Here is a 26,302-nt window from a genome sequence, read left to right on the forward strand (position 1 = left end):
TGATATCACCTAATAGGGCCATTAGGGGAGGGTCTTTGTCTTTCTCAGGTGTGAAACATTAAATATTAATGGGAGGTTAACGCCTCCCCGCATAAAGCTTTCTTACACAAAACATGTCTTACAAATTTTAAATCAATATATTGTCTTATCTGAATGAGTAGTCAGGATGATTTTCACATAGTTTTGAAGCAAATATTCGAGGCTACGTGATACAATCTTCAAAAGTCTTGTGAAGAAATAATTAGTATGGGTTTCATGACCTTCAGTGACAATGTTTTTTCCTTTTTTCACAAACCACGCATAAACGTCATTATCTCAAAACTAAAAACTTTTACATACATGCTGCTGGCATATTACTGTAGCAGAGTTTGTGCTCTACAGTGTGAATACAGTGTGATCAGACTTTAGCCATGAAAATGTCACAAGTATCAGAAAAAAGCACAAATGTCAGAGCATGTCAGAACACCCCCAGGACCCAGAAAACACCTCAGACCCCAGAGGGTTAAGGAAATTTAGGATTTTGACCTATTAGCCTATCCCCTTTAACATAAGTCTTGATTTTGTTTTTGTGGTCTACTAGAATATGTTTTAATGCTCGAATGATCAAAAACACATTATTTTTCCCATATTTGACATTGTTGCAGCACCTCTCTTCCCAGTCTGTCAGTAATACTGTTTAGTTCCTGTCTCTATGAAGCCCCTCCTTCTGAATAGCACAATGTGCTCTGATTGGTCAGCTGGATGTTCGACCGCTTTAAGCATGTTTGGGAAATGTCACGCCCCTTACCATAACCGTGAGTTTCAACACTACTAACTAACTCAACCGGCCCCGCCCCTTTATTTTGCATATGCCTTGTGCAGAAATGATTTAAATGAGGGAAATTGTGACGTGCTCGTTCCCGGAAGAAAAAATAAGAGTTTCAGGGATTTTAGAAACAGTGCGCACTGATATAGAGAATAACTCTCTTTCGAGTGACTTAGTGCTTTGTAACTTTGCAGAACTTTTTCATGCTCAAACAGCAGCATTACACACTAAAGAAAGTTGAAAATGTAAAAAAGCATAATAAGACCCCTTTTAAAACACAACTGAGAACTCCATTATGTCTCCTCAGCTGTGAAAGAGTATAATTTGCACATCATTTGATGGGTTTTGCATTTGATGTTGTACCTTCAGGTCAGACATCTGGGCATATGTAATGAGCTGCAGGGAAAGGAAGCTTTGGCTATTTTTATAAATCAGATTTTACACTCCCTGATTGAAGGATGTTTCAGAATGTGTGTGTTCCTTGCAGTTATTCTTGCATATTTAACAGAGTGGTGACCTAGTTCACTGCACGTCCCTCAGTAAGTGGGTTTCTCTGTTTTACTCGCCTCGTGTCATTCCCCCGTCTTTCGTCCTTATCATCTCAGGGTAGCGCTTATGTGTCTCGCTGCATTTTGAGGCAGACATTTTCTTAAATATACTCTGTAGAGAGATACTCTAAAAGCAGGTCTCGCATGAAGAAAATGCAGTTCACCGCCAACGCTCCAGGCCTCCTCCTGCTCGCTCTCTCTCTCTTTCTCTCCGTTTCCCAGTTATTAAAATGTAGCATCTCTTGTGTGAGAGGGAGAGTGGGTGGCACAGTGGGAGAGGAGTGTATTACTCTCTCTAGATCAGATATACCCATCTAAGGTGCAAAGTGAGGAGGAGGAGGAGGAGGAGGAAGAGTTTGAGCTGCCAGTTTCCTCTGCACCATTTTTCATGGCTGTGCTGGAAAATAAAAAGTCAGCCTGGTCGAATATGGACAAATCGCAAGTGTGACCTCTAAGAATCCCACATCATCTCCATAGTCTGTTATGGGGCTGAACCGTCTTAAGGCTAAAATCCAAAAATTGCCTCTGGGGTTAAAACCAGGAGCTTTGAGGCGCTTGTTAAAGGGGACATCTCATGGAAAATAGGATTTGCTTTGCTCTTTTGAAATATTACAGTTTGATGTAGTGTATAGACGTCCTCTGACATTCAAAATGCAAAGCTCCTTTCTTGGTCCTCACAGATCTTTTATGGAAAATAAGCCACAAAATAGTATTGCCTTGACAACCATGAACATACTTGTGAACATACAGTATGACTGCCCACGTTCACATATCAGTGCCTATTCAGTAGCCTATTGAGCAACTTGGCCTGGCTCGATGAACAACAGTGTGAACTGTCAGTAAGCAGAGATTAGCCAATCATAATAGAGGTAATTTGCATTGAAGCCTTAAAAGGTACATGAGCAAAAACGTGGTTTATTTTAAAGGGTCATTTTCTCTTTCGAAAGGATTGCTTTGAATCCTGTGAATACCTTTTCTTACCTTCAACGTCTAACACTTTAACAAATTAGAATTACAGTGCAGACTGTGAAGGACCAAACACATATATGAATAATAAGCCTTCATTGAAGTCTCTTTGTTGAACATCTTCAGATTAAACGTTTTGTTGGCTGTTATTACTAATAGCCATCATCATCTTTTCTGTCCGTTAGTCAATGAATTCTCTGTAAATTACAACGATGGTCACAGACACTGAGGTGTATCTTTTAGCTGAGGGTTTGTGATATGACCGAGAGTAAGGATGTCTGAATGGGTGACTTTTCTACTTTGGAATTAATTAGCCTGTGTATTTTTACTAGTTTAAACTTTTCAGGTATGTGTTTTCCAAAAGCATTGTTAGCCAACTATTGTCGAAAGTTCCATTGTTACCAACATAGTTCTAATATATATATTGTTGGTGTCAAATCGATTAATCGTGATCAATCGCATCTAGCAAAGTTTTTGTTTATATAATATGTCGCTACATGTACACACACACACACACACACACAAATATATATATATATATATATATATATATATATATATATATATATACGCGCACACACACACACACACATATAATATATAATATAATGTATATGACAATAATGTAGAAAGCTGCTGACTGAATTAAACTGCATGGAAGTAAATTTTATGCATGGAAAGTACAGCTTTCTTTTGTGTAAAATAACTATAATAATATGACATTAAATGTGATCTTGACTCACTTGCCTCCTTTGTCTTCTGAGAGAAAATACTCTGCATCATGTGAACTGATGTAACCAGAAAGGCTGCATACAAACTAGCATACTTCCCTAGTACTAGTAAGCAAAAAAACAGTATAGCCATATGACAAAATAAGTATGTCCGAATTCACAGTACTCACAAAAGAGTCAAAAAAAGTCCCCGGATGACTTACTACTTCAGAAGTGTTCATACAATATACACTTTACTATCCCATGAGGCCACGAGAGAGGATTTGTGAATGGCAGGGAAACTGACGCTGGTAGGTCACATGATAATGACAACATGCCGAATGTAGCATGTCCAGATTACATTCACACAAACTCATACTACATAGAACGTACTTTTCAGCGGTCATGAAGTAATTACTTATTCAAAATAAGTACTCAAGAGAGTATGCAAATTCACAGCCAAAGAGTCACTGAACAAATCAGTGAATGAATCTGAGCAAATCTTGTTTAAATTAACTGACTGAAAAGAGTCTATAGGGTGAATCAAAATACCCACCAATAGAGCTACTGATTCAGTTTACCTAGAAGGCTTTTATTATAGGAATAGTGAAAAGAAAAAAATGTGTCGTTATTAATCATTACACACTACCGTTCAAAGTCATTGAGGTTTTTGGAAAGAAGTCTCTTAGGCGGCATTAATTTGATCAAAATACAGGAATATTGTGAAATATTATTACAATTTTGAATAACAATTTTCTATGTTCATATATTGTAACAAGTAATTTATTCCTGTGATCAAAGCTGAATTTTCAGCATCATTATCCAGTCTTCGGTGTCTCACGATCCTTCAGAAATCATTATAATATGCTGATCTGCTGCTCAAGAAACATTTGTTATTATTAATATCAATGTTGAAAACATTGTGCCTAATATTTTTGTGGAAACAGTGATACATTTTATTTCAGGATTCTTTGATGAATTGAAAGTTATCATATATCATACGATATATCATATATTTGATATAGAAAACCTTTGTAACATTAAAAATTACTCTTCTGTCACTTGTTGCTGAATTTTTGTACAACTCTTTTTTCTTCTTTTTTTTGTATTCTATAGAAAACCTAGCATTAAGTGTTGTGTTCAAGTGTTCTGTAAGTGTTCAAACATAGTTTAGAGTAGATTAAGTGTACCTTTAAGGCTTTTAGATTCAGGCATCTTAATGCTGTCAGTGCATGTACTATAGGATAAGTAAGTACAGAAAGATGGTGTCAGATGCATGACTTCTAAATGGGTTTCTTCCCACACGATTACTAGCACAGACCCCTCTCTCCACTTCTTATAAAGTTGATGTAGGCCACTTCATACAGTATTTACAAGTCACAAATACTCACACATACAAACTACGTCCTTCCTTCCACATCCTGTCTATGTTTGAGGTCAGTAAGACCACAGTGTTTGGGTTTATATCCCGTCTGCCCAGAATGCAACTGTGCAATTGGCTTTCGGCACTTGCCGTGATAGGCAGTTCAAATGCATGTCAGAAATCCCAGGAGGAAACTCCTCCCTCTGAAAACAAACAGCGTAGAGGAGCTCAACCCCTTGTCTGTCTCTTTAAAGATCCATGCTGATACGGAGCCATGGCTTTGATCTTACTTCTGAGAACAATGCCCTCTGGCCTGAGGGGCACCGGGGCTGTGAGAGACACTGAAGTGTCCTCTTAAACATATGCTCCTGTCATCTCGCTCGCTCTCTGAGGCTCGTCTTCTGTCCCGGGCATGGCAGCAGGGGGATGGCTATATACCTGTCAGGCTCAAATGGCTCTCTAAAGCAGTGTAGTCACCCAATGAGTAGGAAAGCTTGAATTGGATGGATGTGTTTTTATTGGAATTGGATGGATGTGATACCCGGGTATCGGTCTCTCGAAGCCTTAAGGGCCGTACACACCGGGACGAATATCGGCGCGCGTTATTCGCCAGCGTTTTTCAACGCGTTTTTTGTGTTCACACAAGCGATTTTCGCTGACGATGAGCCGAGTGAACATGCAAATTCATTCCCTGACATTAGATGGCGCTTAATGTAAAACAGAAATAGTCGCTGTTGGGTTTGTCATAGTTCTTTATGTTCCGACACCAACGAGACCAGCAGCTCTACATTCATCTTGCCTTGCATCTTCCTGGTCTTATTTCTTCCCGGCAGTGTAGACGCTACTTGGCGTATATCTTCTTCGCCGTTGCGTATGTGTGCTCGGCAAGATCGTTTTGTATTTGAGCGGCCCCAAGTTGTGTTTTACTGTAACTTCAGAAGCTCCAGACACGTGAGCAATAGCGCCAATCTCATTGGTCGGATAGTTTTTGACGTGGCGCGTCAAACCAAAAAAACGAACCCGGAAGAAATAAGACCAGGAAGATGAAATAAAGTGTTTTTTTTAAAAATGACGCTTTTACGCGTGGCGTTTTTCGCCTAAACAGCACTGGTTTCCAAATGCAAACGAAAAACGTGAGTGTTTGTGAAAGTGAAACTCTGTCATATGAACAAATTGAAATTCAAAAGTCAATATGAATGACCTACTTTCTTAATGCCGTTTCTGGTTACACCGTGGGCATGTGGCAATAGCCTGCGGTATACATACACCATTGTTCAAAGTTTTGGGGTCAGTACGATTTTTTTTAAGAAATTAATAATTGTGTTAATCGAGGATGCATTAAATTGATCAAAAGTGGCATTAAAGACATTTATGATGTTACAAAAGATTTCTATTTTAATTGGTTTCCACAAAAATATTAAGCAGCACAACTCTTTTCAACGTTAACAATGCCTTGTTGATGCCAGAGGTCAGAGGAGAATGGCCAGACTGGTTTGAGCTGGATGAAAGGCAACAGTAACTCAAATAAGCACTTGTTACAACTGAGCTCTGCAGAAGAGCATCTCTGAAGGATCAACACCTGTCAGATGACAACTGGAAACTGAGGCTCACCAAAACTGGACAATAGATGAATGGAAAACCGTTGCCTGGTCTGATGAGTCTGGATTTCTGCTGCGACATTCAGATGGTAGGATCAGAATTTGGCATAAACAACATGAAAACATGGATCCGTCCTGTCTTGTATCAACGGGTCAGGCTGCTGGTGGTGTAATGGTGTGGGGTTTTTTTTTTGGCACACTTTGGGCCCCTTAGTACCAATTGAGCATCATTTAAACACCACAGCCTACCTGAGTATTGTTACTGACCATGCCCATCCCTTTATGAATATGACCACAGTGAACCATCTTCTGATGGCTACTTCCAGCAGGATAACTCTCCATGTCACAAAGCTCAAATCATCTCAATCTGGTTTTCTGAACATGACAGTGAGTTCACTATAATCAAATATAATCCACAGTCACCAGATCTCAGTCCAATAGAGCAGCTTTGGAATGTGAAGGAATGGGAGATTCGCATCATGGATGAGCAGACGAAACATCTGCAGCAACTGTGTGATGCTATCATGTCAATATGGACCAAAACCTCTGAGGAATATTTCCAGCACATTGTTGAATCTATGCCATGAATAATTAAGGCAGTTCTGAAGGCAAAGGGTCCAACCCTGTACTAGCAAGGTAATGTGGCTGGTGAAATAAACTGCGAAACGAAGATATAACATAATACTACAACAACTTAAACTGGCCCAGGCCTGGTCATCTCTCCTTCAACTGTCATCTCTCCTGCTTTTATCCTTGCGGAGCACCCCCATGGGACTCGAGACCAGTGTGTCTCGCAGGTGTCACTCTGTGCTTCACCACAATATACTAAAATAAGATACTTAAAAACTAGATTTAAAAGTGTATTTCTAATTTTAAATGGCCGTCAATGGGGAACGCATTTCTTTTCCGTCAAAGGCTCCCGCAGAGAGTTCTGCAGTGTGTAGGAACCTTTTCTCTGCCTCACTGCCGAGGGCTGTGTGCACACATGCAGGATGACAGACACACAGCTGCTCTGTTTTCTGCATCATGTTGCATGTAGATCTGCAAGAGGATATATCAGGATGAAGACGGAAAAAAAATCTTGCCGAATGCAAGTAAACAGAATTTTTTTGCGTTGTGTACGCACCTGTTAATTTCCATATTTGCTCTTTTGGTCCAGGCAGATACAATTATCTTTTGCTCACAGTCTTTTTATATTACTTTCTTATTTTCTCTGTATTCATGTAGAACAATCCTAATACCCCTGTGGTGAAAATCAATCTTTTAATGTTGTTTATATGTCTATGTGGTGTTTTTAATATGCTTTAAGACAAATCATGTGCAAATTCATAAGTCAACACCATTGGTGAGTATTTTCTGCAGTCTGAAATCTCTGGTGTTTCTGACGTCACAAACTACTTTGTAACCAATCAGGTCAACGTGTGATCGTCAACAACTGGATCTCTGAGCTGGTGCGAGTGAGTGGAGGCGGGGCTAATTTACATATTCGTAGAACCGCGTATATTAAATGAGGCAAGGGTGACAGGGTGATATAGCTACATTCAAGCTAAGGCATGAAGAATTTTTTTAAAGGAAAAAAAACGTTTAAATATGTCATTTTGGTGATCAAAGATGAGTTTTAAAGGATAAAAATATTGACTACAGGGGGACTTTAATGACTTAATATTAAGGGGAACTCCTTTTACTGACCTCCTCCTTTTACTGAGCCCTGTTTTGTACCCTATTCATCGAAAGTGCCAAACAGTCTTCCAACTGTTGTAGGCCTGACAAAGTGCTTGAAATAAGATGGAGGAAGAAGTGGAGCCAAGGAACAGATGGCAAAAACAATCCCTCCACCACGGGGCTGTTGGCATCAGATAAGAGCCCTGATAGCAGCACTATTCTTCTCTGCAGTGATAAAGTCTCATTCTTTCTTTAAATAAAAGCAGTAGAATGGCTATTATGCGGATCGGCCCGACAGCGGCGTGGCTCTGCTCGAGTCACAATAGCAGGAAGAGGTTTTGCAGACGGGACAGGAAGTGGGAAGGAGAAAGGCTGAGTCTGTGTGGCTGCTGTCTTGACTGTTCGGAGGTCTGTGATCAGGGCGCTCCGTACACACATTGTTCCTGCGGTCCCCTCAGTGTCAGGCACCACCCCACTCACACAGGAAGCCACGGGACGGACTGAGTTTGGAAATCTTTGGCTGGGAGAAGCTCATATAGACCTGAATGGCAGTGATTTCATTCACTCAGTTTTCCAGGAATTAGAAGGATGGTCATGCATTGATAGGACTCCTTGTCTGCATGTACCCCTGCCCTATACAGTATATACATATATTATATATATATATATACATATATATATATATATATATATATATATATATATATATATATATATATATATATATATATATATATATATATAATCCATGGCTAGCTGTCCATTAAAAAATTTAATGCACAACATGGAGGCAAATAACTGCCCGACGCGAAGCGGAGTGTGGATTTTTCTTTGAGTTATTTCCTGAGCCATGTGATTCTTGCAGCACCAACACGTGACATGCATAGCCAAATTCACAAATATTACACCATTTTAACATTATTAAAAAGACAAACTGAGTGACTGAAACAATCTTTGTCATAGAACGCAATTGTTTGTTCACACCGAGTTTACTTTTCCATTTATTTTCATGATCTGAGTTGAATTGTCCATTGTCTCTCCCAGTATGGCTATAAATTTAATGCAAGATGACATTGAAACTCACATTAAATTATTTTAACATTAAATAAAGCACATAATTAATACCTGAGATTATCATTGCCATACTTTGGATGTTGTTGTTCCAGCCGCGACGTCGCAAGAAATAGAAAAAAAATTCTTCCTAAAATATAATCCCCTGTCGCTCACTGTAAAAAAAAAAAATCCGGTAAATTTACGGTAAAAAAAAAACGGCAGCTGATGTTGCCAGAAATTTACCGTAAAAAATGCAGTTGCAACATTCTTTCTGTTAACCAATTAACAGTTTTTCACCACAGCATTTTTAAAGTCTTTTACTGTTAAAATCACGATTATTTTTTTACAGGATAAAAATTTGGATTAAAGGCCTGTTCACACCAAGGATGATAACTAGCCTATATGTCCACCCCACTAGAACAATAACGGCGAAAATGGGAAATATCAATGCAGTGCATTGCAACCTTCGTTAAAAAAAGAATCATCTCTGCAAGGTGTTTGCAATGCATCTAAGAGTTCTGCTGCTGCCTGCGAGTCATTTTGAAGAGTGAGTGGAGGAGAGCTTTTGTAAACCTCATGACAGGCCGAGTGGATGTGTGCGGGACAATCTCCCCGATCAGTGCCTCAGCTCTGGCCCGGCCCCAGCAGGCCTGCTCTCTCTGAGCACTAGGTCATTCACATGCATCATCTGCTCTCCTCTGCCAGCCCGCTTGTTTGTTTTTTTCTTTGCCTTGGGAAATTTGCAGAGTAGGAGAGCAGTTCAGCTTGAAGCATCTGTTGTAGATTTTTTTTTTTAACCAATCGACCTGAAAAAGGAGAATACTGCTGCTCAAAAGCAGGAGGGAGAGGTTTGATAACACCAATTTTTTTTGGAGTCTGTGCATTATATATTACATTATTTTATGGCAACTGAAAAGACACATAAGGAATTATAATCATTTAAATAACTGCAGGCTATTTATGATTGGCATGCAGTGTAGCATCATTAATATAGTATGTTTGCTCGCAGGTGTGAGTATTGGCTATTTTCAAATATCTATGAGTGGGACTCATCTAATCAGAGTCAGAACTGTCTATTTTATAACATTATTTTTCTCTTGCAGACTGAATTAGAAGAGTCGTTGCAGAGAAAGTTCTACAATTTTGTGAAAGATTATGAAAACAAACCATTTTTATTTTCTTTGTAATAGTGTGCACTGATGAATCATGCACAATAAGACTAGGGACATTTATATGGAAAGTCAATAGGGTCTGTTTCATGTCGTCTTCAAAGAGAACAGACAGACTGAATGATGAGTCACCAACAGAAGGAAAACCTGCATTCTGATGTTAGTAAGGGCAAAAATCCCTCGAAATTGACAAATGTTGCTTAGGAGGATGTTATATTTTAATTGTTAATTGCTACTAAAATGTGTAAGGAGGGGATATTTCAGGGCTTCAGATTTTGAAAAGTCGTGAATGAGTTTTATTAACCTTCAGAGACCCTGTGAAGTGAAGATGAATTAAAAAAAAAAGAAAAAAAACTCAAATTTGAAGTTAGGATTAAATATTCCTTAAACCTGCATAAAACAGGAGTTTATAAGTATTTAATAAATCAAAATATAATTGATTTAAATATATTACATGATTAAATAATTGTAATTACATTTTAATAATTATTTAAATAAAATATTAAGTAATTGTAATTAAATATGTTAATTACAAATATTTTTAATCATTTTAAAGTCCCAGCATGCAAAAGTCACTCTGCTAATTTCGCAGTAATGGACTTATAGCAAATCTTGAAATTTTGAGACTTTTTCTCAAAAAGGCACACACCTGAAAAGGCACATTAAGAGGTCTGCAGAGCTGATGCTTTGACCTTTATAAAACTAATATTGGTCTACTCTGCTCTGATTGGTCAGATGGCCGAGTCTGTTTTGATTGGTCTACTCTGCTCTGATTGGTCAGATGGCCCACTCTGCTGTGATTGGTCTACTCTGCTCTGATTGGTCAGTTGGCCCAGTCTGTTGTGATTGGTCTACTCTGCTCTGATTGGTCAGATGCCCCAGTCTGTTTTGATTTGTCTACTCTGCTCTGATTGGTCAGTTGGCCCAGTCTGTTTTGATTTGTCTACTCTGCTCTGATTGGTCAGTTGGCTCAGTCTGTTTTGATTTGTCTACTCTGCTCTGATTGGTCAGATGACCCAGTCTGTTGTGATTGGTCTACTCTGCTCTGATTGGTCAGATGCCCCAGTCTGTTTTGATTTGTCTACTCTGCTCTGATTGGTCAGTTGGCCCAGTCTGTTTTGATTTGTCTACTCTGCTCTGATTGGTCAGTTGGCTCAGTCTGTTTTGATTTGTCTACTCTGCTCTGATTGGTCAGATGACCCAGTCTGTTGTGATTGGTCTACTCTACTCTGATTGGTCAGATGGCCCAGTCTGTTGTGATTGGTCTACTCTACTCTGATTGGTCAGATGGTCTACTCTGCTCTGATTGGTCAGATGGCCCACTCTGCTGTGATTGGTCTACTCTGTTCTGATTGGTCAGATGGCCCAGTCTGTTGTGATTGGTCTACTCTGCTCTGATTGGTCAGATGGCCCACTTTGCTGTGATTGGTCTACTCTGCTCTGATTGGTCAGATGGCCCAGTCTGTTTTGATTGGTCTACTCTGCTCTGATTGGTCAGATGGCCCACTCTGCTGTGATTGGTCTACTCTGCTCTGATTGGTCAGATGGCACAGTCGATTTTGATTTGTTTACTCTGATCTGATTGATGGCCCAGTCTGTTTTGATTGGTCTAACTCTGCTCTGATTGGTCAGTTAGCTCAGTCTGTTGTGATTGGTATACTCTACTCTGATTGGTCAGAGGATCCAGTCTGTTGTGATTGATCACTCTGCTCTGATTGGTCAAATGGCTCAGTCTGTTGTTATTGGTCTACCGCTTACAGCGCATGTTGGAAACTAAATACCTACTACCATATCTGAATTTGAGCACCGGATCTTCCAATGGCGTCAGTTTTTCTGTATCAACAGTGTGAGTCCTCATCCTTATGAAGTACACGCAAAAATGATTTGCTTTTGCAGCACTGAAAACAGCGTCTTCTCAACATGTTGAGAACAAAAAGATAATAATCTTCAGGCCTCAGGAACAGTGTTTGAGGGACAAAAAAGACATTGTTCCTGCAGCCAGTGAAGACCATAGGCTGGCATTATGCAACTTTTTTACATTGTTACTAGGTATGTAAGATGAAGTGAGACTGGAATTACTGACAACTTGTTTCAGCAGTTCAGAATCTTTTTTTTTTTTTTTTAGGAGACATTAGCTTTATTTGTCATGCACTTTGATCTTTAATCCTTTGTAGACCTTTTACATTCATAGACAGCTATACAGTATTACACACTGAATGAAAGGTAATATCAAAGTCCCTTTAAGACGTTAGAAGTGTTATTCTATAGACTTTGGTAGTATTCAGAAAAGCATAATAGGGGAGCTTTAAACACATGCTGCTGTCATACTTAGATATAAAATGCTCCTCTCAGTACATCAAGATCCTCTTTTACACTCTAACAAGTCACTGTCATCGTGGATGGGAAGGAGATGTGCTGTGTCTATTTTCATTGGCCGGCATTTGCTGCCATGGCAACCTGCTCTTCTGTATGTATGTGAGCGCCATATGGGTCATGCTGCTTATCTGAGGCTCAGCAGAAAGAGAACCTGCTCTGCATCCTCGCTGTGGCTTCAGACTTGCTGTGATTCATTATGAATGTATAATGGCCAGAGTTCAATACGCCGCATTCATAGGGGATCATGAAAGTGTTTTCATGGCCCGTGAATGTATGTGACCTGGAGGGGGTTGGGGGCGGAGTTGACCATCCACTAATATCTGAAAAGTTTATCTCTTCAGCTTGAATTGCAGTTACAGTATCTAGGGAATGTTGATTTCTTGTTCTTATGATATTACAGTATTCAATGCAAGATATTGGCCTGGTGTCAAATGACAGAATGGTAATAAGTGCAGAACCAGTGGTAATCTTGTTGGTGCTTAAGAGTTTTTTGTTATTATTATTATTCTAATGGTAAATGCCATTGTGGTTCAGGGACTCTATCAGATGTTTTATATTGTAGAGAGCAATTTTTCAGCAGTAAATGTATTATATTATTTATTTTTTAACTACAATACAACTCAAATTCATTGTCACATGTTTTGAGGTTGCATTCAAAATCCACTCAAAAAATCTGTTTAGCGTGTGTTTAGGCATAAGTGTCTTTAAGCTGCTAGCTGCATTTTGTCTTATCCTGAATTACTACGCTACACCTATAACAAGTGTTTATATTTAGACTATTTTAGACTGGTATGGGTCGAACTACTGCGGAATAGCACAGTACCTGCGTGACTCGTCACAGACACAAACAGAGAAAAGTAGTTCCGGCTACAATGTTCTTCCGCAAGACTCATGCAGTTTTGTTTATTAACCGCTAGCGCGCCAAATGTTACGCTTTAAGAAATACTTACAGAAGGCAATTATTTCGAGGTGCTCCCATAGCTAAATTATTCAACCTCTTGCTCGTGCAACACCTAAATGTCTGTTTTCTACAATATTACAGGGCTGAAAAAACAGAGGTACTGAGTGAAGACCTGCTACAGGTGAGAATAAATCTGTACTGAGATCAGTGTGAACACAACACACATACTTATTATCTACTGCTCTAATTTACACTGTTGTAATGTAGTCTATTCTCTTATCTACACAACAATGTTTGTTTGACGTGCTCATTTTGCATTCAGGTGGAGAAGCGTTTAGACCTGGTAAAGCAGGTCTCTCATAGCACACATAAGAAGCTGACGGCCTGTCTGCAGGGACAACAAGGCACCGATTTAGAAAAGAGATCAGTCAAATCGCCCGCGGTACGTCCGTTCTCACACCTCAGTTAACTTACTTCTGTTTTCTGCACTGCAAATTTTTACTATCATAACAACTTGATTGTGATTTTTCCCTAAACAGAAGAAGTTGCCCCTGACAACACTTGCTCAATGTATGGTGGAGGGAGCAGCTGTGTTAGGAGACGACTCTCTTTTTGGGTGAGAGCTCACATACATTAAGTATTGCCTTTCGACCTCTAACTAAATTCTCAAACTGTTTCTCTTGGGCTGCATCCTAATTCACATTCTATTATATTATGGCAGATTAGGATTAATGCATCCAGGATCATTATTGCAATGAATGGGCATCAATGGAGAAGATTCTTTGAAATCCACTTAGCTAAAAAGTGATTTTCTTGCTCAGTATTTTTGTCTTGTTTCAAGGGCGAATATCTAAACATTCTTAAATCAAGAAACTTAATTGAAAAGCAAAATGACTCACGATATCAATTTGTTTTCTTAAAGACAAGAAAAATATCTCCCTGTGGGGTATGAAAAAATAAGTTTATATTAAGTTTTTTTTCCCACCCCATTGGCAAATATTCTTCAGATTTTAAGTATAAATTTAATTTCAATATATTATTCAGAAACAAGAGTTGTTATCTAACATGAAGCAAGATGACAAAGTAACCAAAATTTAAACGAGAGAAATATCTTTCCGGTGGGGAAAGAAAAATAAATGCAATTCAAAGGAGAAACTAGTTTATTTTTCTTATCCTACTGTCAAATCAAATAATTTTTCTTGACTTTCAGAAAACAAGACTTATGTATTTTTTTTGCTTTTCATGTAAATGTTTCTTATTTTGAGAATGTTATATATTTGTACTGAAAAACATGACACAAATACTGAGTAAGAAAATCCCTTTTTGAAGTGCATATATTAGATGAACAGGTTCAGTATTTTATGTCCTTGAGTTAAAAAAAGGAGAAAATGGAAAATGTGGGAAATTGACAGATGGGACTAAAAAATGATAGCAATACATGATGCCAAAAAAAAAAAAAGTTGTGAAATGTTCAGATTCAGTGGTATCACTCATTAGCCTTCACTCATTATATGATATTTTAACAAAAATACTATTTGTATTGTAATACAGATTAAGCCTGAAATTAAATGGCTAATCAATCACTTTGATTGGGCAACCCAAATAAGCAATTAATCCTTAGCTTTAAATAAATGACAGGATTACTATGCATCACACTCAGTGATATTTTAGTATTTTGTATTTATCATTGTATTTATTCGTATTTGAATAATATTTTTTATATTTTTAGTTTTCATTGAAATAATAGTTTAAAGGGGTCATGACATGAGAAATCACCTTTGCCTTGATCTTGTGACATATAAGAGGTCTTTGAACCATTAAAACATCATGTAAGTTACACAGCTTAAAACATCCTCCTCATTATAAATAAAGCATTTATTTAATCAAGCTCAAAAAACAGCTCGTTTTGATATTGAAGGATCTGTCATGTCACACGGGCAAATACATTTGCACATGACCGCCTCCAGACCAAGACATCGACGCATAATTATACATCATCACACCATAGGCCCCGCCCACTGGCGTTCAGTCGCTTAACTGCTGACACTTTACTAAACTGGATGTGAGCGTCAGGTCAAAAGCAAATAAAACCCATTATAATGTCTACACAGCTGTGTAGCTGGATACAGTTTACAGATGTGCATTCAGATTCTGACATACTCCTCGCACTTGAGTCTGTCGACAACAGGACAAATGGAAGAGTGAAGGAACGGTTTATTTTAATGGCGTCCAGAGATCGTGTCGGAGGATGACCCCTTTAAATTCGAATAATTTCATGTCCTTTTGTCACTTTTAGTTTTTGTTTTTTTATAGGCTATATTTCTATTTAGCTTAAAGGAGAACTCCGGCGCAAAATGAACCTTTGGTCTAATAAAACATTGGTACCTAGTCAACCGTTCTCTGGGATTTGTTTTCATGATAATCGAATGTAAAGAGTTTTATCTCTAAAAACTGTTTAGCGTATAACGCTAGTAATGGGGGCATCTATTAAGTAAAAATAAATCGCTAGTTTACACCACTAACAAGACTCAAAATAGCCCCACACTAACACAGTAACATAATGAGGGTCCCTACATGCAAAACGAATCATTGAGAACTTTGTAAGTGTACAGACTGTTTAATAAGAAGATATTTTATGAAGACAGTCCACTTTGTGTATACAGACAGGAGCCATCTTTGGAAAACAGTCTCGACTAGTCAAACCACGAACGACGTGCTAAGTGAGCTGAACTCAAGGGGGTAATCCATCGACCGGAAGTTGAAGCCGGCCGGGTGCCGCCATGTTGTAGCAGAACTTCACTTGCGTTAGCATTTTAGCATTGACTCCCATTCATTTTGGCGTCACTTTGACAGCGAATAACTTTACATCTGAGGCGTTTAAAGACTCCATTTGTCCATTATTTATTTCTAAAGAAACACGACAATGTATAAAAGGCTCCATTACCTTCTATGTTACATTATGGCCCCGTAGAAACAGATTTAGTAAAAATAGGCTAACGATTGCGTCATAACCACTCGACTCTCTGTCGCGCTGTACAGAAATTACCGTACAGACAGGAGGAGAAGCTCGCAGGCAATCGGGGGGACGTCCCGTCAAGGGAGAAGCCCGTAGATAATGAGTCCATAAAAGCAACGGAATACTTACTCCGGCTCACTCACGCCAAAGAACTCTTTGCTCAAGTTCCCCGTCTCTGCAAGATTAACGTTGGCAATTTTTACGCACAGCTACTAGAAGAGTAACGTCTGTCAGACAGGTTGCTCACGTCATCAAGCTTAGTTTGAGTCGGTTTGAGTCTGCGCGTCAGGAACGGAAGTGCTCAAAAATCGCTAAAAATGGGCTTCAACTGTCTCAACTGAGTTCCAATGAGATGGCTCTGTCCACTTCTTATACTGTCTATGGCTGAACTGTATGAAGTTCAGTGAACTCTGAACTGTATGAATGGCGTTCGTGGTTTGATTAGTCGAGACTGTTTTCCAAAGATGGCTCCTGTCTGTATACACGAAGTGGACTGTCTTCATAAAATATCTTCTTATTAAACAGTCTGTACACTTACAAAGTTCTCAATGATTCGTTTTGCATGTAGGGACCCTCATTATGTTACTGTGTTAGTGTGGGGCTATTTTGAGTCTTGTTAGTGGTATAAACTAGCGATTTATTTTTACTTAATAGATGCCCCCATTACTAGCGTTATACGCTAAACAGTTTTTAGAGATAAAACTCTTTACATTCGATTATCATGAAAACAAATCTCAGAGAACGGTTGACTAGGTACCAATGTTTTATTAGACCAAAGGTTCATTTTGCGCCGGAGTTCTCCTTTAAATTTGTATCAGTTTTCGTTATTTTTGTACTTCAACTTATTTTATTTCAGTAACATAAAACATATAATGCAATGCAATACAGTGATGATGGAGAGATCCAAATAAACGTTCCTTAAAAGTCTGATGGATCATACTGTATTTAATACTCACGTTTTAACATGATTTTTCTAAAGAGGTGATCTATGGATAATCAAGTAAACCTAAGTTGCTCAGTTAGCAACTTAGTTGCTAAAATCAGTTTATTTTATTTCAGCTTTATCCCAGTGACCAAAAGTGATTTTTAAGTGTTTTAGTTTTACCATTAGTTAACAATAACAACACTGTGCCAGGGCAATATCTCCACAAAATATACACAATATACCACAAAATTACCAGAAGCAGGTAAAATGATAAAATGTTATAAAAAAACAGTGGACTTAAACATATGATAGCAAATCTTCCTTATAAACTTAGGCTACGTTTAAACGATATGCTTAAAACGGAGAAGTTTTTCCTTTTAGTTTTCAGCGTGCAGACGACACCATTGTCAAAACGATCCCCATTCACTTGGATCCGCGAAAACGACCAAAAACTTGTACTTTGAAAGTTTGCATTTTCAGGCACCCAAAATGCTGTTGTCGTGTAAATAAACGGCCAAAACGCATAAAAAGTTTTACGTTTTTAGTTGAAAACGGTGTCGTGTAAACAACACCTAAGGGGTTTCAAAGTGCAAGTTTTTGAAATCGGTCTCCGTGTAAACAACAAAAACGCGAATCTCTGAAGACGACGATGTCATGCACATGCGTATTACGTGTTCAGTCTATAGTGTTTCATCGCCATCTAAAGGCCTGGCAGCAGAATACAGCGTTTTTAGTTGTTTTCGCGGATCCGTGTGAATAGGAATCGTTTTGACAATCGTTTTTCCACATCTGTACGTGGAAAACTCTCCGTTTTAAGCATACCGTTGTCGTGGAAATGTACCCTTACACTCTATTGTCACCACACTCCAGCACAATAGGTGGCAGCATGCATCTACTTAAGTTGTTTTGCAACCTGCCAGTAAACCCAGTCAAAAAGAAGAGAGATGGTTTTAACCATAGACTGTAAAAAAAGATGGACGACGCCCCTTCGCTCTTTTCCATTGGAGAGAACTGAAGCCGCCAGAGTCCCGATATGGCGCTGACATATTGGAACTTGAGTCTGCGCAGTAGCGTTTTCGGGACCAGTCATGCGCAGTCGTGAGCAGGAAGTAAAGCCGCGAAATCAAGGCCCCGCACTCACTCTCGTTGAATCAATCGCAAGCACACGCCCTGCACTTTTCTTAAGTGGCCTTGTCTGCTCCGTTCCTCTCCAATGATGTCTGCTGATTGCAGTACCTCGTTAAAATAAGGTAAATACAACTACTAACCACATAGTCAACATTATGAAAAAAAGTCCGTTAGTACTTCAGTGACTACTTCGCACAGAGAAGCTGTCAATCACAGCTGTCAATCATGATGTCACAGCACCGTTTTTATAGCATCAAATAACTAACTAAAAACTAACTTATTTTAAAAACAAACACTTGAAATTACATCAACGTGATAGAAACTACAGTAAATGACAGAAATTATCTTTAGAAAAAAGATATGTGAAGTGTAATTTAATTATTTAGTTGGTCTCACGTCCCGTTGAATAACATGGGGAGGCGGGGTTTATGACCTATACTAGGACCGGTCACTGGGGGGCGATCGAGACGTTTTGGCTTCACTTTTGAGGGCTTGTGCGGCACGCTTGGTTTTAACAGCCAGGTGTTGTAGTTATAGCACCTGCCTGCGGGGTAGGGATCATGGGATCATGTTAACATGACAAGCCTTGACTTCTTTGGTTTGTCTTCATAGTTTGAGAGTTTGGTTTCTAAATGTCTCTTGTCATGCAACCTGTATTGGTTTGCATGTGGATAGTTTCTGTGAAGGGACAGATAAAACTGCACCAAAAGTACCACAGTGTATGATTGGGCACACCCTTTGACATCAACATCAAAAGATATGGCTAGCGTTTCATGCTCACATCCAACTTCTTGAGAGCTTTCATGATATTCACTGAGAAGTTTGTGAATGAAGCAGAATGCAGTCCTGATTCCGTTGACTAGTTTGACTGACTGGTGGTCTTTCTGCAGTAAGATGCTGAATCTGTGTGGCGAAACGGAGGAGAAGTTGGCTCAAGAGCTGCTCGTCTTTGAAATACAGATTGAAAGAGATGTTGTGGAGCCTCTGTATGTGCTGGCTGAGGTGAGCATGTTTTTTTTTTCCCCTTTCAATGTTATGCTGAAATCCACATCTTGCATACTTTTTCCACAATCATATAATACAATGCAATACAGTCAAATAAGTGTTCATGTTGAAATATTGCTAACAATATAAAAGTTATTCTTATGTTTAGTTCATAAAAATCAGATTTGACAGCAAAAAGACACATGAACCATGAACCAAGTCAGTCAGATGACAGAAGGCAAAGTTTTTCAGCAAAGTTTTTATGTTGATCATTTATAGGCCTTACAAAATGCCTTACAACCTAAATGCTTTCACTTTTTCTCGCATGAAGGTCATGTGTTTATTTCTCATATGTGCACGGTTTTATGTTTAGGTGGAAATTCCGAACATTCAGAAACAGCGAAAACATTTAGCCAAACTTGTCCTGGACATGGATTCTGCAAGGACACGGTATGAACTATATTATGGTTGATTCCTAAGATTTGATTCTTCCGCATTACCCACATTGTGCTCTGACGGTGTCATTTGTCCTCCTGGGCTGTAGGTGGCAACAGTCATCCAAGTCTTCAAGTCACCCTAGTAATGTGCAGCAGGGCGGTGCCAAGTCTGATGCCCTGAGAGAGGAAATGGAGGAGACGGCCAATCGGATGGAGATCTGCAGGGTGACGATTTCTCTCACTCTTTCTTCTGCATTTAAAGGCCCACTGAAGTGCCTTGGAACGTGCAGCTTTGTATGATGCGTTGACGTAATTTACACTGAAACATGAAGCTAAGGCGGGACATATTGAATGGATCCTCCCCATTTTCAAAAACCCATATTGCTCCGTGACGTGTCAACGGTCGCTTTGGCTAGGTGGCATTTATAGCATAGGGGGCGGGACACTTTAGATTCTAGAGAGCATTTGATTGGACAGAAGAAGATCAAATGCTCTCTAGAATCTAAAGTGTCCCGCCCCTTATGCTATAAACACCACCTAGCCAAAGCGACCGTTGACACGACACGGCGAAATATGGGTTGGTTATGTGTGTTCGGTTGCTCAAACGCTCAAGTTTTATTCCGTTTTCCAACTGTACGTTGGTTAAGAATGAAATGGCTAGAATTTATTCACACCTATACTATTGACTCCAACGTATCATCAGCGCTCGGATTGGCTTTCATGGTGCTGTCAAGTACGACTTGCAGTCTGTGAGGAGCTGAAGTCTGTGATAAAAATCCCTGATCCATTTGAACAAAAGTGAGAGACTTCAAGTTTTGAATGCTTATATGCAAATGTTGTCATTGTTTTGGAACACACCAGCTTATTGATAACCTTAAGGCTAACATATTCATACTAAAAGCTAAAAAAACAAAAAATTTTGATTTCAGTGGGCCTTTAATGAAACAATTCGCTAAAAGCAAAGCTTACATACTCTTACTTAGTAGCCTCCAGCTCAAAATGTTTTGCTTGTTTTTTTAGAAATGAGAAATTTCAGATATTCATGATGATATACCTGTTTCCCTCTCTGTAGGACCAGTTATCAGCGGACATGTACAACTTTGTGGCCAAAGAAATAGACTATGCAAACTACTTTCAAACGGCAAGTACCTCTGGACACGAAATGGGAAGTGTGTACTTTTGGTCGGAATACCTTGGGAACACTTACAACATGTGTATGTCCTCTTATTGGTCTTGCTGTAGCTCATAGAGGTTCAGGCAGAGTACCACAAGAAGTCTTTGGAGATTCTGCAGACTGTGCTGCCACAGATCAAAGCTCAGCAGGGTGAGACTCTCCACTTCAGTGTCTGAACTAGGGTTGGGTACCGAAACTCGGTGCCAATAGGGAACCGGTTCCGACGTAAACGGTAGTAACCAGACCGAATAAGAACGAAAATTTCGGTGCCTGATTTCGGTGCCTAACTTCATTAGGCACACACGCACACACACACGCAAGGTCTCTCGCTCTCTCCCTCTCCGCCGTGCCCGTGCGTGTGCTACACAGTTTGGAGCACAGTTTCTTCTGTCTCGCATGCGCGCTCTTTCTCGCAAGGTTTAGCTGCATTTCACGTGTAAAATTACGTGTCAGAACGCCCTCTGGGTGTGCCGATAGTCTGAATCCCATATAGAATCAAGCCAATCCATTGGCTGATGGCGCGGGCGCCGCATCGACGCACTTACGTCGTCATATTATGTTGGCGCGCGCGCGCCGCCATCTGCTCCTCAGATTTCTCTGCCGAAAAAGGAAGCTGGTCGGCAGCGCGAGGAGCTTGGCAGCGTCCCGTTCCCTATTGAGAGATATGTTACACCAGTAACCAGAGATGTTCTCTTTCATAGGTTCACTCAACACTGCGTAGCTAAGAAGCAGTGGATTTGTAGGCTGCTGTATCACGTGCCGTTTGAACTGACGCGCTACAGCGATCTGTCACATTTCAAAGAGCCAAAACGTTATTTATTGTGTGAATCTCGTAAAAATATTGACAGAATCTGACAGCTGTGGATTTGTTCCATATCAAAAGTAACCTTCTCTGTCTTGTCTGTCGGTGTCAGTGTCCTCTTTGTCCGCGATTTTTCTGTGTGAAAAGGGTCATTTGCGTGAGTCTCACGGTCAATGCGTGAGAGTTGGCAGCTCTGCAATCTCCAGTATTATTACATTGTTTGATACAATATTGTTTCATTTGATATTATGTAAATATGAATTTTTATTTTATATTGGTTTTATTATTACCATATGTTACTTGTATTTATATTGTTTAAAGATTTAAGTTAATATTGTGTCCAGTTTGGCCCTGTAAATTAAAGGGTATTATTTTTTGATAAAGTGTGTGCGGTTTCATTTTCTTAAGTACCGATTTAAGAACCGTTTAAGCACCGGAACCGTTTAAAAAATACCGAGTAGGTACTGGAATCGGATAAAACCCAACCGATACCCAACCCTAGTCTGAACGTACAAGTTTGGTTAAGTGGTGTCTTTCAAATGCGTATGTGGATCTGTCAATAAACTTGTTTCCGTAGTCTTTAACAGATTGAAAATGATGCATTTTAACGTCTATCATGATGTGTTCCAGAGGCCTGGATAGAGAAGCCATCATATGGAAAGGCCTTAGAGGAACATCTAGCCATCAGTGGCAGGGAGATTGCCTTTCCTATCGAGGCGTGCGTCACCATGCTGCTAGAATGTGGCATGGAGGAAGAGGTGCGAGACTGCTGAGAAATAACACAACTTGCCTTATGCATACACAGTTTGTCTAACAAACTGAGGGATGAGTCATAACTATTGTCTGTGGTAATCATCTGTATTTCACAGATGCCATTCAGAGACATTATACTGTAGATAACCCTAAATATTCACTAATATTTTACCTTGATTAAAGAGATAGTCCACCCAGAAATGAAAATGTTGTCATTACTTACTCACCCTCAAGTTGTTCCAAACTTGTATGAGTTTCTTCCTTCTGTTGAACACAAAAGAAGGTATTTTAAAGAATGTTGGTAACCAGACAGTTGACGTAACCAAAAAAAAATACTATGGAAGTCAAATTTGCTCCTGGAGGGGTCCTGCACAGTTTAGCTCCAACCCTAATTAAACACACCTGAACCAGCTAAACTAGGTTTTAAGGATTATTGGACTATTCAAGTGGTTCTCAACCTTTTTTACTCAAAAGTCCCCCATTGTGCAACACAATGTTTGAAGGGACCCAATATAGGCTATTTCCTGTATTTCTGCTGTAATCATGACAAAGCTGCTTGTTTTCAAACCTTTTTTTTAACAGAAACTGTGTGTATTACCTAATAAACAAAATAAACCAAAATTGAATTTTTTTGTGATCTCAGTAATTAAGAACTGAATAATTGTATTATTCACGGAATTAATAAATTATATATATATATAAAAAGATTCTTTCCTAAATGAACATGCTAAATAAACTGAAATGTATTTCTTTTATTATATTATTAAAGGGTTAGTTCACCCAAAAATGAAAATGATGTCATTAATGACTCACCCTCATGTCGTCCCAAGCCCGTAAGACCTCCGTTCATCTTCGGAACACAGTTTAAGATATTTTAGATTTAGTCCGAGAGCTTTTTGTCCCTCCATTGAAAATGTATGTACGGTATAATGTCCTTGTCCAGAAAGGAAATAGAGACATCATCAAAGTAGTCCATGTGGCATCAGTGGGTTAGTTAGAATTTTTTGAAGCATCGAAAATACATTTTGGTCCAAAAATAACAAAAACTACGACTTTATTCAGCATTGTATTCTCTTCCGGTTCTGTTGTCAATTTTCATTTTTGGGTGAACTAACCCTTTAATATCTCAATAACTGTTGTTGTATAGTTATTAATTACTGAGATCACAAAAAAAAACAATTTTGGTTTTATTTTTAGGTAATAACAGTTTCTGTTAAAAAAAAGGTTTGAAAACAAGCAGCTTTTTGTCATTTTGGGGCCTCAAGATTACTAAATGAATGAATTGCAGAGGCCCTTTAGTGGGCCCTGGCCTCCTGGTTGAGAACTGTTCCTGTCACTTCAGGGTTTATTTCGGGTGGCTCCCTCGGCCTCCAAGCTCAAGAAACTGAAGGCGTCACTGGACTGCGGGGTTCTTGATGTGCAGGAGTACTCAGCCGACCCACATGCCATCGCAGGTGAGCATCTGCTTCTTTCCTATTAGCTTCCTATTGTTCACTGATCTACCCACAGTGTCTTTTTAGTCGATCGCAGCTACAAAGGCTCAGACCCCACGGCAGTTCACATTAAATTCTGTCTCAGGTTAATTTGATCTCATTAGTGCGGGCCTGAAGCGTGACCTGGTAGCCGCCAGGCAGGGGGGCACAGTTGACAGTCGCTACATGCTGACTGTGGCTTTTGACAGCTCATTTTTCAGGCTTCCCTTTAGTATTTTAAGCAGGGAATAGCACACCTCCACTCACATCCTATGTGAGTGGAGGTGTGCTATTCCCTGCTTAAAAGAGGGAAGCTGTGTTTCCCTCTTTCTCCATGTCCCTGCCTCTTTCACTCTCTCCTTCTCTCCCACTGACCTCTTCTCTTCCTCATCTGCTTCCCTCAGGGGCGTTGAAGTCTTATCTTCGTGAACTTCCCGAACCTCTAATGTCCTTTGAACTCTATGATGAATGGATTCAAGCCTCAAAGTAAATATTGACGCCGGTCTACACCAACACACATGCCATTACCAGGCAGCATTTGCCATTTTCACTTTGATGTGAGACATAAGGTCTGTTTCAAAAAAATATTGAGCTGCCTATACTTGGCGGAATCAAATGTGAGTTGTCAATTATTGAGCAAATCCTTATACAAAATATACTTAGTAAGTAAAGTTCAAGTATATTTTATGTAGAAATTATATTAAAGGTGACCTATAATTCAAAAGTGAATTTACCTTGGTATAGTCAAATAACAAGAGTTCAGTGCGTGGACATGACATAGAGTGAATCTCAAACTGGACTGTTTTCGCGTTCTCATTTAATTCATGTTTATGAAAAACACCCCTGAAAAACGGTCGGTTCTCCACACAATACCGACTGTGACGCAATAGTCGGGATCATTAATATGTACGCCTCCAAATATTAGCATAATGCCAGCCCTCAATGCCAGGCGGAACTGCGCAGCCGAAGCATGGCAGTTGCTCAGTGTGGATGTACACATGAACACAAAAGTATTTTTTTAGTTCCTTCATCTGAGCCTCTGAAGAAACTATGGGTTAATTTTATTTTCTCTGGAAATTTCCAAACATTTCACCGAGTGTTTCCTCAACTTGGGCCAATACAGAGCTGGCCTCGGATCGAGCTACCAAGCAACACTTTCTGATGTGTAATTGTTCAAGTTCAGACAGGTAATCTTTCTCTCAAAATCGTTCAATACTGTTTATGCATCAGTAAGTCAAGCCAGTGACTAAAATATCAGCTTCACATCGTTTCTTTTAGTAGGATGAAAATAACCGTATTTAAATTGTGAACAAATTATATACAGAAAGCGATCAAAGAACAATCTTTCCACACAGCGCGAGTTTATCTGGACACTTGCCAAACTCGTTATGAAATCAATGACGCACGTTACTGCACAACGAAGCTCTTACTGTATTTACATCATCGTGTTTGCATTGGTGAAAGCAGAGAGAGTGCAGAAACTGCTTTGCAATGATAAGATCTTCATTCTCGCGATCAACACGTCATCTGCTCAATGCTCATCACGGCAACATTTTATGTGATGGGAATAGATCTAAATACTTTAAAAACATCTCACGATTCGTTATTCTCGATAGCTGTTATAGTAAAAACGTATAATAGCAGTAGTAAAAGTATTCGGGAGAGAGTTTCACATGTAATGCGTAGCTATTTCATATGCAAGCATGTCAGCCAATCACAGCAGTGGCCGCGGTTACACTGAATCCCACAGCAGACACGCCCCTTCAAATAGAGTGTTCAAATCAGAGGCTAAAAGCAGGCTAGGAAAAATGCCATTTTTTTCTAAATTATGATTATTTTTTATCTAAAAAACATACTAACATTATAAGGGTAACCCAGGAAACATTATAAAAAAAACAAAAAAAACATTCTAGGGCACCTTTAATATCAATGTATAAGTTGTACGCTTGTAAGTTTACTATTTCAGAGTTTTACAGAAGAATATTTCCTACCAAGAAAACTGCCAATTTCATAAATTTTATACAGCATACTTGAAAAAAAAAAACATACTTGTATGTTAAAGCATACTTAAATAAGTATTAAAGCATACTTGTACGTTTTCTTTTAGTGAACTTAACATCACACTTACAGTTTACTCAAAAGCAACCCAATATAAATATGTTTCTGTGTAGGTTAATAGCAAAAGAGATCAAGTTCAGTTCCATGCATGAACATACAGCAGTTTATCCATATTCTGTACCTTAATGCGTCTCTCCTTATGGCCATTCTGCAGTATTCAAGATATGGACAAAAGGCTCCAAGCACTGTTGGGTACATGTGAGAAACTATCATCGGACAATTTGAACAACTTCAGGTTTGTGGTGCTTATTTGCTTATTATTTGTTATTTCTGACAAGGTCTTTGTCTTTAAATGAGTCATGAATGCAACAGCTCATTAGCAGAGAGGAGTGTCAAATCTCT

At 39.1% G+C, this 26,302-nt stretch overlaps 1 protein-coding gene across 8 annotated transcripts in view; it reads left to right on the forward strand.

Annotated features, from left to right (window-relative positions):
* Positions 1 to 26,302, forward strand: part of arhgap44a (Rho GTPase activating protein 44a) — a 62,004-nt gene that overhangs the window by 18,177 nt on the left and 17,525 nt on the right. For 7 of the 8 annotated variants that reach the window (XM_056272516.1, XM_056272557.1, XM_056272566.1 and 4 more), the window contains exons 2-13: positions 13,293 to 13,332; positions 13,474 to 13,593; positions 13,691 to 13,767; positions 19,111 to 19,222; positions 19,578 to 19,654; positions 19,749 to 19,866; positions 20,714 to 20,782; positions 20,884 to 20,965; positions 22,248 to 22,375; positions 23,713 to 23,824; positions 24,247 to 24,328; positions 26,115 to 26,195. In XM_056272516.1, coding sequence (XP_056128491.1) covers positions 13,293 to 13,332; positions 13,474 to 13,593; positions 13,691 to 13,767; positions 19,111 to 19,222; positions 19,578 to 19,654; positions 19,749 to 19,866; positions 20,714 to 20,782; positions 20,884 to 20,965; positions 22,248 to 22,375; positions 23,713 to 23,824; positions 24,247 to 24,328; positions 26,115 to 26,195 — 1,098 coding nt within the window. The remainder of the gene's footprint in view (positions 1 to 13,292; positions 13,333 to 13,473; positions 13,594 to 13,690; positions 13,768 to 19,110; positions 19,223 to 19,577; positions 19,655 to 19,748; positions 19,867 to 20,713; positions 20,783 to 20,883; positions 20,966 to 22,247; positions 22,376 to 23,712; positions 23,825 to 24,246; positions 24,329 to 26,114; positions 26,196 to 26,302) is intronic. The other variant, XM_056272523.1, reaches the window with a different exon arrangement.

Source organism: Rhinichthys klamathensis, unplaced genomic scaffold, assembly GCF_029890125.1.
Source record: "Rhinichthys klamathensis goyatoka isolate OS25496 unplaced genomic scaffold, OSU_Roscu_1.1 h1tg000015l_1, whole genome shotgun sequence".
NCBI lineage: Eukaryota > Metazoa > Chordata > Actinopteri > Cypriniformes > Leuciscidae > Rhinichthys > Rhinichthys klamathensis.